The following is an 18938-nucleotide window of genomic DNA, read 5'->3' on the forward strand; positions in this document are numbered from 1 at the left end:
AAAAAAGTGACTTAAGAAAGTCTGTCAAATGTCTCAGCTGTAGATATGTCAGAAACTGCAAGAACCTTAACTGTGTAACTTTAAATCTAGAAGAATCTATACAAAGAAAGTTGGTTTTACACGTGTAAAAGTAACTGAAGCTCTTTTGCTGTATTTATTTTATGTGTTGAGGAAAAAAAATGACTATAGCATGTCAGACAAAACATTCAAACTCACTGCTTTAAGAGAACACATAAGCACAAAAAATAAATGTACACACACACAAAGTCAAGGCAATGCTATAAAACATTTGTACATTTTGTAAACGCAAACCTTTTTGTCAAAACACCATCAGACTAGATAGATTAACAAACTCTCTCTTTCTCACAAACATTTACACAGGTTCTTACAAAAAGAAATGTGCAGCCTCAGCTAAAGCGGCGAGGTCCATTTCGAGGCCGGAAACCAAGCACATTCACTCACAATAAAGCAGATCGTTGGCTTACAAAAATATATTCATAGCTGCTCACTGTACTCCCTTGCAGGTTTATCAAAGACAAACCTCCGATTTCAGACAGTAACACAAAGCTGTTCTCTGGTCACGGTGGTTATACACTGAAGGTTAGTCCTAGACATGTCTCATTGTGCATCCTGAAAACTCTGCATGGTAAAAGAGAAAAACACTCTTTAAATTGCAATGATACACGCTGCTGTAATCTGTACACCTGAGAGGCTTCAGACTTGGCAATTCCGGAATCACTAGCTAACACAATGTAAACGAAACTGAAAATGTTAATATTTCAATTGAATGTAAATAATTATTTCAAATCGTAATTTACAAGATCTGGTTTAGATTTTATTTATTGATGAGGATTTTAGATATTGGCTATGAGACAGTCACTGACTCAGAAACAAAGAAAATATTTGTCACTGCAAAACGAATATGTATAAGCTATCCCAAATTTTTGTATTCAAGGACGCCTGAAAAAAACTTAAAATGTTCTACGATTAAAATAGGGCAACAATTACAATCTTGAAAACAATCATTATTATTAGACTGGCAGTAGGTTACAGTTCTGTCAAATTACTCATTTTGATCAAAGTACTTCTGGCTCCTCCTCCTGCTCCCTCTCATTGGTTGAGCCCACTGGGCCGGCCCACCACAGCACTAGAGCATTGTCTTGTCGAATGGCATTTGAAGAGATCACATGGCTCTCTTCTGAATCAGATTCTGCTTCCTCACTGTCAGATGGCCAGCAGAACTGACGCTGGCCACTAGAGGACGCCACCAATGGCATGAAAGGGTGTAAACTGCAGGAATGAATTATAGAAGCAGGTATATTATAATGGTCTTTAAAGAACAGATATTTGTGCATTGTTTTCTAAATAACTGTTTACTGAATATAACTAAAATAATCTTTATTTTACCTGATGCCATTTGCACAATCTGTATGTGCCTGAAACTGCAGTACTGGCTGCAGTACCTCCTCATTTCCTTCAAGTGGCGCTGTGAGGGTGTCCCATACAGACACTACACCATCTGTGTCCCCACTCAGCAGATACCGGCCAGATCTATTTTAGACATACAAACATCAATCTACACAAAAGCATAAGTGGGTCAAGGAAAAAATCTGGTTTGCTATAATCGTGATGTTACCTGTCAAGGTCAAAGTAGATACGCTGGTTGGTATTGACGCTCCTGTGCATGGAAAATAGAACCCGTCCCGGTTCTCTAAGATCCCAGCACAGGATCTCGGAGTCCTAAAAGCAGAGATTTCAAAACATGCCAAAATTATCCTGTGTGAGAATATAGTGGCAGAGCTTATGACTGTCTTAGAGCTGTGAACAGAGATATGATCAATGATGCTCCAAAAGAAAGCTATAAGGTAATGTGTTGCATTCTTTTTTTTACCCCGGTGTTTTTTTTTGTTTGACCTCACGTCTTAAAGTACAACTTAAATTCCTCATAGTCTCAGTATACAAATGCAGCATCTACCCTCACTAAGGTCCATATCAAAGTGTACACGAACTTACTGACCTTGCGTCCACCTGTGAATAGGTGATAGCCATTAGGTGAGAAGAGCAGGTGTGTAAGGCCTCCATGGTGTCGGGTGGGCAGAAGAGCCAGCAGAGAGCCATCCTCACAAGAGTAAATGGCAGCTGACCGGGAATACGAACCGCATGCGTACATGGACTGACATGGACTGAAGGCAATACAGGAGATGATACCCGTCTGACCTTGTTTCTTGACTTCCGCAAAAATGAGAAAATACAAAATGAGGGAAAAGAATAAGGAATAAAATATATATCTTATTCAAGTTGCATACTGTACATGCAAGATCTGTACAGAAACATTGAGTTATTCAATAATAAGCAAATATAAGAAATAACTTGCAACTAAATACATTTTTAGGATGTGTGTAAAGGTGAGTGTGATGGCACAGCCTAACCCAGGGTTAATTGTAAAACAGACCTTTTACATAGTTACACAAAGTTGAATGATTTGTGCTTTTCATTCTTTCTCTCTCATGTAAATCTTTTGAAGGTTGTGATGTATTTTTTATGGAGACAATAGACAAAGAATGCTGTAGTGTATTTTCTTGGGGCCCCAAGTTGGGTCCAGGGGAGTCACAGTTTTTGTGGCATTTTATGAAATATAGAAATTTATCATACATTTTGTGCAATCAAACATAAAAAACATAAGACCACCAACCCAAAGAATTGATGTTCCAGCATTGTATAATTGAATATGTCTTTGGTTTAATAAAAATTCTAAGTTTATGATCATAAGTCTTTATTTGCCGATACCTCTCTCCCTCATCCATCATTTCCTTTGTCTCTACTTCTACACTGTAATGTCTGGATTTTTAAAAAATATCAATTTCAGCATCACATTTTTTTCTATTTCTGAGTTAAGTGTGTAAGTGACCAAATCCATCCTAATAATATTTTAGTCTTGTTGCTTAAAACATAGCACCATTTTGATATATGTCAGCACGTCCTGGCAAGTGTTAACTAGGATTGAAAAACATTACAACACTGCATGGTTAGTTGCAACACAGTGTGCACTGAGCCTTCAAGATGAAAATAATGTAAATTCCATTACTTGAAAAGATGACTGTGATTACAATATCAGCAAAAATGATTGACAATTATGATTTTCTTTGTCATCATTGTGCTGCACTTTCTATCAAATCTATATGTCTCCGTCCATAGAAGAAGGATGAGGGATAGATGTGTGAATATATATTTTGAACAGATGCACAAGCAATATTCATCTTCAATATATATCGGTCTGTTACAATCAACCCCACCGAGTTTGCACTTCCATCATTTTCCGTATAATTGTATGAGAACAGTAGTTTCTGGAAACAAACTTTAAGTGTTCATCTATAGGCGAGATGTGTATGTTACTTATGTAAAAATCTGATCAAACGCAATATTTTTGAGTGATTGAGACAAATCCCAAAAATTTAAGGTTGAACCCTGCTCTTCTCTGAGGGTCAAGAATAACAGAACACAGACAAAAATTGTCACAACTGTGCATATATTGGGGATTGAAATTAGAGGGACATACAAAATCAGCAGGGGATCAAATAATTATTTCCCTCACTGTAATCCTAGAAATCTTTTGGTTTGTTCACATCAAAAAGCGTGTAAAATATCGTGATATAAGATTGTGGTCCTAATGGTGCAGTATCCTCCTTTAAAATAAATTTTTAATCATATTCAAACCAATAATTACAAAAGCAGTGTTGTATCAGTCGCTCCAAATACGCAACGATAATGATATCCTCAGAGATCACTTCCTTGTTAGTGTAATCAAGCCAAATATGTGTTTACCGTCGTGAATGCCAGTGACTCATTCAAACAAAAAAAAAACAATCAAATGGGATTACAGTCATTCCACACCCATGCAAGAAGACATCTTAATAGCTTTCATTAAAACCCTTGGAAGCGTGAAAGAGATGTAATAGTTTTTCCTCAAAAAGAAACCTTCCTCACCAATCGTAGGCCTTTGTTCACATTCTCTCCCAGGACGGTCGGTGTGGAAGACCCTTACGATTTTATCAAAACCACAGTAGAGTTGCAAGCCATCCGGTGAGAAACACAGGGAATGGGCTGCCGTCAGTTCGTCCAGATGGTTGTAGGGTCGAAACGATGCACGGAGGTCCCCATAGAAAGCGTCCCATATGTGAACCGGGTTGTCCCGACTACTGCTGGCAATGCTGAAGGGGAACGAGAAGAACGAGAATAGTCACTGCACTATATTTCAAAATCTCAAAAACACCAGAGAGCCAATTATTTCTGTTTCAAGAAATCCAAGGGATTGGAGAAACATCAGTCCGCCTGGCTTCCCTCCAAGCCAGCAACACAAAAGACCTATTAACAATAGATCCAACGTTCTGTCTCTACAGTGGATAGGGAGAAACTACACCAAATGACTTGAGTCAAGATGGAGAAAGTACATGACCTGAATACTAAGCACCTCCCCTGGAGGGAACCAACGGGGAGTCAGAGTTATTGATCAACCCCTGTGGACAGCTCTTTTAACAGCTCTTCAGCCAACACCAAAATTCTGCTGTGAAAGGATCGAAAGGGCAACGCTCTAAAAACTGTATTACGATGTTAAAAAACACCTGTAAACAATAACAGGGCAAAAACCTGTTAAATGATATTGTCACAGAGCACATTCAAGCTTTCTTTTAGAAACAAGGAGACGGTGAAAGACAGAGCTTTTCTGTCTCAAAGTTCTTTATGAAGGATCGTTTCGCCCTTGGCACCATGACTTGTCATGGTTCTCATCCGAGTTGTTTTCCGCACACGCCGCAGTTAAAGAGACCTCATTACTAACCTGCTTGTCATCTGTGAAACGTGTCATTGACTTGGACAATTTTCTGTTCCGTTCCCTTTTCCATCAAAAAAAACAGAACCATCAAGGTTAAGACATTCAGTAAGAGCTGAAACGGAAGCATAAGGTCTTCTGATATCTTCCTGGCCTTAACAATTCCAGAACTACTACTTATAGGAAACTCACAGAGAGGACTATGTATTAAAGCAATAAGTCTGGTCTTTCACTGTTGCCAAGCAATGCAGCAACATGAAGCAGATGATGAGACGGAGCTCATCACCACTAATCATAAAATAAACAATAAACAAACAAAAAAATGCTGTTCTAGAACAACAGCAGAAGCTTAGTCAAAATACAGTTTCCTGAAACACATGCCTTGTCTGTAAAATGATAAACTGAGTCGATCTGTAAACCACAGGGAAACATTTAGAAATCAATAGAGTCAGAAACCTGGGCATGACTTCAAGTTTATAGTTCGAAAAATTTAAGTCTTCACCCAACATTTCACCCAAATGTTGTGGGGTTGCCCAAAAAGAAAGGTATTTTAGTGTGTTCTTCATTTACTTTTACATTCAAAAATAGGTTTACAAATCGTGAGAAAGAAAGTAGAAAATCACAACATTATTAAATGTGCGAATTACTGATGGATGAGGGTTCTGAAATGATGGAATATCTTTTTATTGACAATGTATCATAAAAACAGTGAACATCAAAAACAGATGTAAATGTACATACATGTGAAGCACCTTTAGAAAAATAGAGAAAAGACAAATGTTTTCGCCTTACAGCTTCGTAGTTCTTTGAAGATGAAATTAGCTTTGATGTATTGACGAATTTCTTTTCAGAAATCTGTTGACGAATTTCTTTTCAGAAATCTGTTGACGAATTTCTTTTCAGAAATCTGTTGACGAATTTCTTTTCAGAAATCTGTTGACGAATTTCTTTTCAGAAATCTGTTGACGAATTTCTTTTCAGAAATCTGTTGACGAATTTCTTTTCAGAAATCTGTTGACGAATTTCTTTTCAGAAATCTGTTGACGAATTTCTTTTCAGAAATCTGTTGACGAATTTCTTTTCAGAAATCTGTTGACGAATTTCTATTTGAAAAACAACAAATAATGGCTAATCATGACTGAATGTACTACAATGAACAATGGCTGTTTCTCAATTTCAAGAACGGACTTGTGGTCTCTGGAGACCGATCTTGCTAGGCAGCCTTGGAACTGACTTCTGGGACTTCAAGCATGTTCTAAACGTTCTAAATATTTTGATCGAATGCTCGTTTGATATTATTTTACCTTCTAAATTTCGGAGCCGATTCCAGTCTTTGTCCGTCAGAAAAGAGCACTCAAACCTAACGACTGCACCAGTCCAATAGACCACACATTTAGTGACTCTCATGATTGGATCTGCTGAACCATCAAGTCTGTCGATCTATTTACTGATATAGATGGGCAAGCTTGGATTTATATTCCCTTTTGTCAAACGTAAGGCTACCAAGATGTTCACATTTCCTTGTTTTTTCAAGGTTATGCGCTTTTTGATCATGCATGCAATATTTTGGTTAAAAGAGTTAATGAGTGATTATTTGTTAATTATTCCAGAAGTGAGAAACTATTTATCTTTATATTAAAGCTCACTTAAACAATGTGAGCTGGGTAAGGAGCGCTAAAACTACTGCATCACTATAAAGGAGACTAGTAAGCTTTCCCCTGAAGAAAACAGCAACTTAGTAAGTAGTGAAGCAAGTTTTCCGTTGTTTATGATGAGCATATCTCTGAACTTTTGATCATCACCTGTATGTGTCGCGTTTGCGTTACGGCAGAGGCTCAGATGAACTCCTGTATCTTCAGGTGGCAAGCTCCGCTATCTCACGAATAATAAAACTTGCTGTAGTTTAAACAGGACAAGCAGGAAATGTGCATTGATACGCCTTCATTGTGTAACATATAGTGATTTTTGTTGAATTTGTTTGCAGTTCCAGCATGCACAAATAAACAGATTAATTATATTTCCTTTAGACGCCACTGTGCTCCATTGTAATAATTTGTATTGAGGCTTCATTCATTTGCACTAAACAGCCCAAACAGTTAGCTTTTATTTTCTTTGGACAATTTATATTTAGATTAAAATGGCTGTTGTCCTTTTAAAAAAATTAAATCTGCTTATCGTTCTGCATTCATCAATAAATTATAAAAAGTATATTTTTCTTTAAAATCTTTGTCATTTAACAATGAAAAATTATTCATTTAGAATAATAGATAATTTGATAAAAATAGTCGTTAATGGCAGACATATATATAAGTCAAATAAAGTTGTATGTACATACTTTAAAATCTAACACTCTCACTATTTAATAAGCACATTTTTTATTGACCGCATTACATTTCCATATATCTTAGCTAAGTTTAAACAACAGAAAAGTGATTGTGTAGCATACAGGCCATCACCGCACGCAGCACCCTGCTCTTGATCTGATGTTTATAATGTCAAACTTTACTGTTAATGGAAACTTGTGCAGTTTCGTTTCAATAAACAAACCCTTTCAAAAACAATATAGAATACATATTATGAATAACTAAATAAAAGAACTAAATACAAAATGCATTAACAAACACCGATAGCCTGTTGGTTCATTCTCCTCTTCATGCTGCTTATAACTGATATCAAACATATTTTGATAGACCTTCTAATTTTTGCGTGATTTATTTTACTGCCGATGATAGAACAGCCAATGAGCATAAATTATTTATGCCTCTTATTTTTTCTGTCACATTACTGCCAACACACAGCCGCAGGTGTGCGTGCGGTCTCTCACTCATTTACTCACTCACAATGTAGAACAATTGTCCTGTGGTGTGGTAAACGTGGCATAAGTGGATTAAATCAGTGCGTGTCTTCTCTACTCTCTGGATGGGTTAAACACAGTGGTCACATTTTGGGTATGGTCACTCAGCATACATGACAAATAGGTCACTTTCACTAATTGACTCCGGTCTGTTCAATTATTAATTTTTTTTATGCATTTGTCAGACGCTTTTATCCAAAGCGACTTACATTGCATTGTACTATATATTTGTTTCTAAGTATGTGCAATCCCTGGGATCGAACCCATGACCTTGACGTTGCTAACACCATGCTCTTACCACTGAGCTACTGCATTAACTTAAGAATAATTGAACGGCCCGTCATCAAATATTCCTTCCTTACATGCTTAAGGCGCTGTGTCGGGCGAGGTGCTTTTAAGTGGCTGAATACGGCAGGAGCTTGGTTGAAAATGCCCGCTGTAGCCACAGTGTTATGCCCCAAGTTGAGCATTTTTCAACACTGGCCTTCCAGTCGAACGTCGGCGCTGAGTGTGGGAAAAAAAAACGCCAGCTGCTGGCGGACACACAAACCAGTGAATGATAAGGTCAAGTTTTATCATTAATATTAATATTATAAATAATAAAGTTCCATTTTATTCAATATTTGAGGATATCAACATGGTGTCACGATGGCTTCGACGTCATAAGCAACCCAGTTAATTATTATAGATCAGCGGTTATAATCATACAGCGATAAACAACAATTAACTATATTAAAGGTGTGATAAAGTGGGCTTGTTTATTGTTTAATACTGTTGTATGAGGTCTCCTTATGATGTTCGCGAGGTTTTTACATTCAAAAACAACAAAATCAATAGGCTAAAAGTGATAGGCTATTCTTTACCCGGGTTTTGAGACCGTCTTGACAAACGATCGGTTTGTATGGGTGTTCCGCAATGAAGACTTGGCAGTAGGGATGTAACGATTCACCATGAGCCGGTTGAAAATTTATTATAATGTGTGACAATTCAAATGGGTTGAGGTGTGAACTGAACCGCAATAGATTTTTTGACCATCAGGGGCTGCCATGTTCACTGGAAACCTAAACGTGGGCATGCTGATATTTCTTAAATGCAAAACAATCCAAGAAAAGCATAGACAATATTAGTTTGTTTGTATCAAAGAGACTTATTCTATTATTAATTGTTTTAAAATTGTAGTTTAGTTTTGTTATTTGAAATAAAACAATTTTATTATACAAAGAAACATGAAGCATTTAAGAAATAATGCAAGGGAAGTTGTTAATTTCTATTTGTTATTTTGATTTTGTAAAAATACATTTTGAGTAAATTGTGAATAAATCGCATCGCGAGCAATAGTGACGCATTGTACAAAAATGTTGTGCTCGCATAAGATTGCTGCGCCATTCCTATCGGATCCAATATTGACAGCACAGCACTTCTTTTTAATTTTAGTCTCTCCACAATTCCATCATCAACCTCTGCCTTGTTCACAAAGGAATCCACAGTAATGTTGTACTCACATGAGCAGGAAACTCTTTAAAGATAAACTTCAACCACGCATTACTAATGTTGGAATCCGAAGGAAGGTTATGCAGCGACTGTGTTCTTCCACAACCAGGCACTGACTCTGACACTGACTATTTTGCGATCTTTAACAGCATGTTTATTGCTTGCTCGCTCTATCTGTTTTTAGTTCTCACACTTACAGGATGTTCGCTTGAATACGATTCCCTCTTGTATAACTAAAGCTTGGGATAAAATTGAGACCTTAATTCATCGCCCCTTTAAAATTGCACAAATCAAATTGTTCACTCCACATATAAAAATATGTATTTACTAAAAATGCAAAAAATGGTGAAATGCAGTGCAAATATTGGTTAAAGGCCCTGATGTCAGTCCTCTTGATGCATGTGGAAATGTGGAAAACCTTCAAACTCACAAGCATGTGTCTGGGTCCATAGAGCTCATTTTTGGGAACCAGCAGTAGTCATAAATTGTGTCTCCTTCTGGCATCTTTAGCACTGGACTCTAAAGGGACAAACAAAGAAACAACAGCTTCTTTGACTTCAGAAAGTCTAAATAATATAAATCATAGGCGCAATTCACATTTCGCATCTAAAACGCGAACCGCGCCACTTTCTGTAGTCATATGACCCACGCTGCGCGTGCAGCACTCTGTAATGTTGAACTGTTTCAATCTCGATGCAACACCGGCCATATGTGAGTCACAACCGCATCGATCCCTATCCGCGCGCCTGCCGCATGTCTAGATTTAAGATAATGAACTTGGACGCGCAAAAGACGCAAAATGTGAATCGCCCCTTAGACAGGTGTCAAAACTGGAGATGAATCTGATCAATTATAAGTGACAGACTAACCATCTCAGACAGCATGTCCCAGCGGCTGCTATACAGTTCTGGTGGGAGGTTAAACACACGGAGAACATTATCAGAACTGTTTGAGACAATGCAGGAACCATCTGGAGCCCTGCAGTGAAAGGTGAGAAACAGAGAAAACACTTCAGATTTTGCAATCATTTTTATATTTAGCAGACACTATCCAACTTTTTTCTTTAATCAAGTTCATGCATTCTCTGGGAATCAAACGAATGATCTTGGCATGTTAGCCCTTTGCTCTACTGTTTAAGCCTCAGGAATGCTTTGCAAGACTTTGCGGTCTCTGATATTGTCTGGACAATACAATGATCATAAGTATGCAGCTTTTATGAATGATCACCATTTGCAGCCTCTTAAGTAATTCTCAGTAGTATGGGTATATTCGGTCCAGGAGCCCGTCAGCATCTGTGGATTCTGGCTAAACTCAAGGCTATGACTGCAAATACAATAAAATGAACAGAAGTCACTTCAACTCTCATATTTTATTTGTTCAAAACATGTTTCATTACAGTTTAAAGTGATAGTTCACCCCAAGTTCACCTTTCTTCTGCAGAACACAAAATAAGATATTTTGAAGAATGTTGTTAACAGAACAAAGGCAGTGATCAAAATCACTTGACTTGCATTTGTTTTGTGTCCATACAACAGAAGCGAACGGGTATCACCACTGTTCGGTTACAACATTCTTCTAAATATCTTTTGTGTTCTGCAGAAGAAAGAAAGTCATATAGTTTTAAAACAACAAGAGGGTGAGTAGATGCTTACAGAATTTTCGTTTTGGAAGCACACTTACTAGTTTTGCACAGCAGAAATGTCCTCTGGACTCTTTTCCTCAGGCACATCTGCTCTTTCTTCCTCAGTCTGTGCAAGCGCTTCTTTGTTCTCATCTCTATTCTCATTCCATTCTACCTCCGTTTCCACAGCACTTCCTGTTTCAGTATCTGGATGAACCACTAAGAGAATCACATTAATACAGTTAATAGGTCAGTTCAGACTCCATATTATAAATTGTTTTAAAACAAACGCTGTTGCTTATTTACTTGTTTCACCTCAATAAATTCAAAACTTTAAATGAGCACAACTGCAAAAGTGTTATAACTTGAAACAATATTTTGTATGGCTTACATGGTGTTACGTCCCTGTGTGACTAAGTTTGTGTTCTTTGGTGTATGTGTATTTTGTCCTCTGCTCTCTGTCGTTCTCTGTTTTCCAGGGTCCTATGTTCATTGGCCGATCGCCGATGAGTGGGTGGAGCCTGTAACGATCTCTTCCAATCATCGCTTTGCTACTTATTCGCTCTCCCATTTAAAGCATCATTGACGAGTAGAGCGAAGAAAGGAGAGGGAGCGGTCGATTCGACTTTGTTAGGCTTTTGTGTGCTTGTGGAATGATTCGAGTGTGCGTTTAATTTTCTGATTATGTATTCGTAGACTCTCCCTTACTTCCGGTCGGTAGCACTATTGAGATGTTATTACACTGGTTGGAGGAAAAAGGGGTAGGTAGAATATCACGTGATTTACATGGTGCACACTTAGGTTTGTTTATACACATTAGGTTTAGGGGTTTGTGCCACCTGTGTAATGTTGGTTATGTTAGTTCAGGTTAGGGAAGAAATGACTTCTGGACTTGAAGATTATTTCTTTGTTTTTGTTTGATTAGTTAGAATATAGGGTTTGGGTTGTGTTTGGTTTTGTTTCTTTCATTACTCTGGCACAAACTAATTTTCCTTTTTATTCTCCGCAATTCTGGTTGTTTTTCTCGCAGTTCTCAATTGTTTAAATTCATTGTAAAAATGTAATTCATTTTTCTCGTTGTTATGTTGTTTACCTAAGTTTCAAAGATAAGCCTAAAATGGAAATAAATCCCAATTTTTCAAGTTTACTCGTTGATTGTTGTCTTCTCTCCAACAATGTTTATTGTGAATATATAACACTGGTCTTATGGTACCCTTCTTTAAATCTCTGGTATATTAATGAGCCAGGAAGGGTAGTAACAAATGGGTAATTATAATATTTACATTTCAAGGTAATTCAACATTTATTATATCATAATAAATATAATAGAATAGGATAACATAACATAATTAACATAACATAACATAAGACAATACAAAGCCAATTTAATCATTATCCTAAGACGTTCACAGGTGATCTAAATATGTATTACATAAACATGACTTACATTGAATATTTGCTTATTGACATTTATGTTAAGACTCAGGAGACAGGCTTTCTGTGCTGTATCCAAATCACCATTAAGTTACATTGAGACACCATTTTCTGCTTTGAAAATGACTTGACTATGAAGAAAAAGTTAAATACAGACACCTGAAGTAATTTAAAGAGCAGCTACAAGAGAAAAAACATAACACACTTAACCCTCCAAAACATCTTTTGCCATCCAAGACAAATACCATCACATCCAAATACATTCTGTGACTATAAAACTGGACACATACAAAGACGAAGAATCACCAAAAGGATGAAAGCATCGTGATGGCTGGATTCACTAGCAGCAATAATACGACATTCAACCAAAAAAGGATATTGGATCACGTCATATAATCATATATGTGATACTGATACAGAGCAAACTTACTCTCTATACTGTAAATCAGAAACTGTACGTGTCTCTGATGAAATAAACTCACCTTCACTGATCTCGGCAGAACCCTGGCTTCCAGACATGTCCACTGCATGCGTCTCTGTCATGTGTAAATCAAGGCATTCGTGCTCCATCCTGGGCTGTTTAGCTGCTGGTGGCATTTCCTCATCTGCTTCCACCTGTTCCTGGTGAGGAGGTTCTCCATCAGCCTCTGCCTCCTGTCCAGCAGCACCATCGCTGGTCTGTCCAGCACCTGACATTCTGTCTTCAGAGGTCAGTGTATGTGGCTTTTCTTCCTCTGCACTTGGCTGGCTGTGCTTTTGAGCGTTTCAGACGTTAGGAATGAGAGTGCTAACTCCGTGTTTTCTGAACAGAGCCTCTAGGGGTGAAGAACTCATCACAATACCAAAGCACGGACCTGGAGAGCAGACAAGATCATATGATTTATGAAATGAATTTCCGTTCTTATGAAAGGGCACATGGTGTACTCTTAATGCGTAAACAGCGTTGACATATATTATTTTAGTTGAAGGTATCAGCATAAAAGGTCTCACTGTCGGTTTGTTTATCGGGTTGAAGCATGCAACAACTTCCATTGCATTCCCAATAAACCGAATAAAACCAAGGTTTCCTGACATATGTGAATAAAATCAGGAAGAAAACACTATTTGCAGACGCATCACCAGCAGCAATCTAACCTAAAGCAATCAAGTGAAGTCAATTTATCCGACTTCTCTGTCAAAAAACAGCCACTCTACCTTGTTGTTTTGCTTGAACCTTTCGTTTAAATGTGCCTGTCCAGACGTTTCTTGTGCTCTTGTTCTTACAGTCCTTCTTGGATCTTTGTGACTTATTTTATTTTGAGAAGTCTCTGCAATACGTGCAATGCGTAGTAGCGTCCGCACAAACTCATGTGTGTTTGTAATCAAAGACTGCCGCCATGACAGAGCGACGTACGATTGTAGATCACATGACACTCGCGAGATTTGGAAAACCAGTGGTGTGTGAGATCTGTAAGAAGCATTTCAATTCAGCACATCATCTATATAGAAAGGAAATCTACGACGGCGTTTTAGTGCAACGTTAAAAATAAAAAAAATCCAAGATTTGGAGAATAAAGTCGAAATGTTTCGAGAATAAACTCGTCGTAAAACGTATTTTTTTTGTTTAAACTCTTAAAATACAACATTCACGTAATGTTTAAGCACGTCATCTGAACCAGTGCACACCAGTTAGTTGTTAGTTCTACGGAAGGCCTTGCAAACACCAGCAGTCATTTTTAAAACCTCTTTAGTTCACATTTGTACATTTTTATAAATCCTTAAGGATTGTGGCTTTCATAATCTTGATGCAACCAGATTTTGTACATTAGATAATCAAGCATTGTTTTAATATTTCAATGTTTGCTTCAGTTTATCACATGAATCCATATGCCACAACGCTTTGGGACCCCGGCTGAAGAACTTTAACCAAATACTGCACAGCCATTGTTTTCTCAAAATATTACGAGTTTATTCTCGTAACATTACGAGTTTATTCTCGTAACATTACGAGTTTATTCTCGTAACATTTCGACTTTATTCTCGTAACATTTCGACTTTATTCTCGAAACATTTCGACTTTATTCTCGTAACATTTCGACTTTATTCTCGAAACATTTCGACTTTATTCTCGAAACATTTCGACTTTATTCTCGTAACATTTCGACTTTATTCTCGTAACATTTCGACTTTATTCTCGAAACATTTCGACTTTATTCTCGAAACATTTCGACTTTATTCTCGTAACATTTCGACTTTATTCTCGTAACATTTCGACTTTATTCTCGTAACATTTCGAGTTTATTCTCGAAACATTTCGACTTTATTCTCGAAACATTTCGACTTTATTCTCGAAACATTTCGACTTTATTCTCGTAACATTTCGACTTTATTCTCGTAACATTTCGACTTTATTCTCGAAACATTTCGACTTTATTCTCGAAACATTTCGACTTTATTCTCGTAACATTTCGACTTTATTCTCGTAACATTTCGACTTTATTCTCGTAACATTTCGACTTTATTCTCGAAACATTTCGACTTTATTCTCGAAACATTTCGACTTTATTCTCGTAACATTTCGACTTTATTTTAATATTTTTATTTTTAACGTGGCACTAAAACGCCGTCGTAGAAATCTGATTGGATCATGGTCTTGATCAGTTTTTATATGAATTTTGATATAAAGGGATATTCACTACACGAACAGTTACATGTACTATGTATTTTGCATGACACAGCTTTAAAAAAAAGAACCATGGACGTAAAACGTTAACTAAAATGTATTTCCTGGCAGTGAATGTATAGATGGGCAATTCCGTGAAAAGTCAACCTTACCACGAATTTTTTTTCCAGTGGTTTTTGCTATGGTAACAGCACAGGTTTTAACATTTGGGGGTTCATATACCCATTTGAGATCTCTCTTCAAATTTGTAAAGCATGTGTTTAGTGCATGAATTTTCATAGTCTGGTGAGTGCCATTTTCAGGATTGTGACATAACGCTACATATTCCTCATAAATGGACACATGAAAATGAATATAAAGTAACTACTTTCTGTTCCATGAAGAGCATCCCTTCTCCATTCATTGGGTATCATTGCTTCAGGATTGTGGATTTTATTTTATAGAAATCCTACAAAGTTTATCGTCTCCCAAAAAACGCGTCCTTTTTTGTCACATCAATAGTGCGTGTTCATTTCCCTTTTTTTAAATAAATAGGTTTTTCATAGACTGACATTTTTTATGTTTAGACTCTACCAACAAGGGTTCAGTAAAATATATACAGATGGTTCAATATAATCGTAACAAATTCATGCTCTGAGCATTATTATGTCACGTCCATAACGCTGGAATTGCCCAGATGGTACAACTGAGGTGAGTACTTTGGTGTTTAATGGCTGTGAAATGAAGTAATTAGATAATCAAATCAGGGTCTTGTAGTTTCCACCAAATTGACATAGTTATGTAGATAAAATAGCAAAATAAATGTTGAAATAAGTGTTTTGAGGAGGTTCGGTGTAAATGTCTTACCATTTCATTTCTTCAGAAACTATAGTGAGCAAAGTGAACCTGTAATATTTTACATTTTTCACAGCATTAAAGAAAAAACACAACAATTGACTATAGTTTTATTATCCTTTACAAGTGTATCAACCAGGCTAGCCAAACTTATTATTCTTTGAAACTGTTCAGAGTTTTGGCAGTTTTCCTTTCCCACTTGTGAACTTTAAGTCAGGAGGGCAATGTGTTGAGGAGCTGTGAGAGTCACAGTTCTGTCTCCATCTGTGGGGTCATCATGTCTAGTTTGTCTTTGGGCCATCTATGGACCAAAATGGACCAGGAAATTGACAGTAAGAATGAATCTGACTGAACAATAACATATCAGACGGGGTTTTTATAAGGAACACGTGTTTTTTCAGTAGTATGACCTAATGTTTTCCAGTCAAAATAAAAAGACAAACTAGTAATTAAGACAAAATGGTAATGGAAGTTGTGTGCATATTTGTGTAATATAACAATGTGCTCTACGGAAGCACTACGAAGGCTGAGAGAGGATTAAGTTGTCGTCACATATTACGTATGAGATCATGTATTTACGAAACGCGTGTGTGTAGAGCAGTTCGTCTCCTTAGGGCTACGATATGGCGACAAGAAAAACATAACGCCTCATTATGTAAGGTCTTTATACATCTCTGAACACATACTTATGTATATTATATTGCATTTCTGTCAAAATATCTTTTATCGATGAAACCCATTTTGTGTTCTAAACAAATTAGCTAAGTACAAATTCCTTGCTTTATAGCCATTTCTGTCTCATAGCCTAATATGTATTAAAAGTGGAAATACAAAAATTCTGGTAAATCACTTAATATATATATATACATCTTTAGAACATCAGGAAACAGAAGCTTGCTGAACTGAAGAAGCACACATACATTTAACCATCTCTGACTTAATGCAGATGTTCTCGACAACGTCATGCATATAATACACAAGTGTGAATACAAACGAAAACACATCTCTCCTTAAGTTGTATTATTTAAGAATGCTGCTGTTGTTGTTAAAAAGGAAAATACAAACATGCTGCTGTTGTTAAAAAGTAATATACAAACACACACGATTCATTGTTAAGTTTATTATTGTTCATCAAACAAACCAGAAATCCCCAAAACTATTTACATTATGAAAATTCAAACCTTATTTCAAAATGGTTTCTAATGTCCTAAATGTATTACATGCCAATTTCAAAGACATCCAACCTCAGAATAAAGCTGTGTAAGAATCAGTGACCAGTTTAGTAAAAGCTCTGTTGTTGTGGGCCAGACTTGTTATTTTTAAACGAAGCTGATCTAATGTCAGTCTTTGTCTATATTACTTTATAGATTACTCTAACATGAATGCAAGGGGAATTGGGAACTTAGATCAGCTCTAGCAATGTGATGCTATTAATACAGTATTGTTGCTTTAGCACAGAAAAATATAAGTAACATATTTGTATTATCACTAACATTCCATAACAACAAAGATATTTCCATATTATTGAATCTAATTATGTTGCCTGTAACACTAGACCATCATTTACTTTAAAAGGGCCATATATCTGAAGACATCTACATCACTTTCATTAACAAATCAAATTCTTTCCCAATTTTCACTTCTTAATGTTTTACTTGTTATTGAATAATTTCTATACAGTCACAGAACCGTTTTTGCTTTCGTATCCTAAAATGCAAGATACATATGGACAAACGAGCATGCTGATTCCTGAACGATGACTTGAAAAACAATGATCTAGGTTTAGACTCCATTTCTGTTCACTCAGTCATCAATAATAAAGTCATATAAACATCAACTAACAGTGCGGATACAGAAACGGCTTACCATACTGACATTAGGAATAAAAGACAAAAACAGGTTCCATGTGGCAATATCTGAAATAAATTTTAAACACGCATCCAATCATAACCATAGAGTAGCTGAGGTCATCAATTACACAGCATCAATTGGGTGAAATCTAACAAAGGGTGCCTTTTTAATGGTCTAAAAATGGTCTCTTTAGGAAATGAGAGCAGGCTCATAAGCACAATGTTTCAAGGGTCCCTTAACAACCCTTATTATGTCATAGAGCTAATCTCATTGGTGATTTATGTTAAAGTGTGCCTTGATAGGCTGAAGTGAACTGTTAAGGCATGTCATAAATCCCCAAAAATCCCCAAACAAACAGGAAACCCCAACAGCCTAATTATAAAGGCTTATATACATTATTTACATGGCAGCCAGAGACGAAGTGGAACTGTTTCAAGCAATATTAGTGTTTGTGAGTGAAGGGAGATTTTCAGGTAATACGTGTGCAACGCTTGCAAAGTCAACCCTGGTTGCACTTGAACAGCAGTAATATATGCAGGTCTGATCTCCTACACTTCAACTGCTCTGATCCAAGTTCTTCTCCTCCCACCAAACAAACAAAACCATCTTCTATGAAGTCAAACTATGGTGTCATGATTCCTCCACTTTCTCCTGGATCATAGTTATTGCCGAGTTATCATTCCATGTGCTGGAAATCCTAACCTTGGTGTGCAATGGACTCGGCCCTTTGATGGGAGAGTAGAGGAAGAAATGCAGATGACGTCTCCATCTTCATCTCATGATCTGCAACAGCAAAGACCTGTTGCAACGCAAACAGAGGAAACACAAATGTGCAGATCGAAAACTAGATTCCCATTCCAGTCTGACTGGTGCTTGCTTACGCAAGATACTCCAAAGTGTGCTGTGATGGTTGCTATGTGATTGGTTAAGATGTCTAGAAGTGTTTTATAGTGTTATTATGCAGCTGTTTATTGAGTGAACGCAACAACTGACACTGATGTCCCTAGACATGGGCCAAGCCCCTCCTGCAATGCAAATGTGTACAGCGTATAGCTGGACAAAATATGAATTCTTAAAAATAACAGCACTCTACAATTTAATGCATAATTTACTTTTATATTGCAACCAGTACTGATTTTACATGATTTTGAAGGGACAGTTCATCCAAAAAGATAAAATTCTATCATCATTTACTCACCCTAGTTGTTCCAAATCTGTATACATTTCTTTGTTCCAATGAATACAAAAGAAAAATATTTTGAAATGAGAAGATATTTTGAAGAATGTAGGAAATAAATAGGTTCTTCAATTGATAACCACAATTGACTGCCATAGTAGGAAAAATTACAATGGTAGTCAAAATTGC

The 18938-nt window shown here is 36.8% G+C and overlaps 2 protein-coding genes across 6 annotated transcripts in view; both read right to left on the reverse strand.

The window, feature by feature from the left end:
• Window positions 1-110: 110 nt before the first annotated feature.
• On the reverse strand, window positions 111-13609 carry wrap53 (WD repeat containing, antisense to TP53). 3 transcript variants are annotated; one of them, XM_056770009.1, is made up of 12 exons: window positions 13420-13609; window positions 12708-13079; window positions 10851-11010; window positions 10398-10493; window positions 10040-10148; window positions 9601-9689; window positions 3985-4208; window positions 2018-2229; window positions 1637-1740; window positions 1408-1551; window positions 1086-1290; window positions 111-639 (listed from the first exon to the last, which is right to left on the reverse strand). In XM_056770009.1, the coding sequence occupies exons 2-12, from the start codon at window positions 12919-12921 to the stop codon at window positions 619-621; spliced, it is 1578 nt and encodes a 525-aa protein (XP_056625987.1). In that variant the 5' UTR covers window positions 12922-13079; window positions 13420-13609; the 3' UTR covers window positions 111-618. The 3 variants fall into 3 exon arrangements, with proteins under 3 accessions (XP_056625987.1, XP_056627580.1, XP_056626745.1); XM_056771602.1 differs by having other exon boundaries at window positions 1068-1290; XM_056770767.1 differs by having other exon boundaries at window positions 111-1290.
• Window positions 13610-16821: 3212 nt separating this feature from the next.
• The window catches only part of gigyf1a (GRB10 interacting GYF protein 1a), a 33993-nt gene continuing 31876 nt past the window's right edge, over window positions 16822-18938 (reverse strand). For all 3 annotated transcript variants that reach the window (XM_056744714.1, XM_056744723.1, XM_056744706.1), the window contains exon 26: window positions 16822-18371. The gene's annotated coding sequence lies outside the window, so the exon portion shown is untranslated. The remainder of the gene's footprint in view (window positions 18372-18938) is intronic.

Source organism: Triplophysa dalaica, chromosome 1 (genome assembly GCF_015846415.1).
Source record: "Triplophysa dalaica isolate WHDGS20190420 chromosome 1, ASM1584641v1, whole genome shotgun sequence".
Classification (NCBI taxonomy): domain Eukaryota; kingdom Metazoa; phylum Chordata; class Actinopteri; order Cypriniformes; family Nemacheilidae; genus Triplophysa; species Triplophysa dalaica.

What these genes read in the sequence shown, in the direction of transcription:
- wrap53 (XM_056770009.1), bottom strand. Translation starts at nt 12,921, where the DNA reads ATGTCAGGTGCTGGACAGACCAGCGATGGTGCTGCTGGACAGGAGGCA. An exon ending in TGAACAAAGGCCTACGATTG is followed by an intron (nt 2,230 to 3,984) that starts GTGAGGAAGGTT and finishes TTTTTGCGGAAG; the next exon opens with TCAAGAAACAAGGTCAGACG. An exon ending in TATTCACAGGTGGACGCAAG is followed by an intron (nt 1,741 to 2,017) that starts GTCAGTAAGTTC and finishes CTCTGCTTTTAG; the next exon opens with GACTCCGAGATCCTGTGCTG.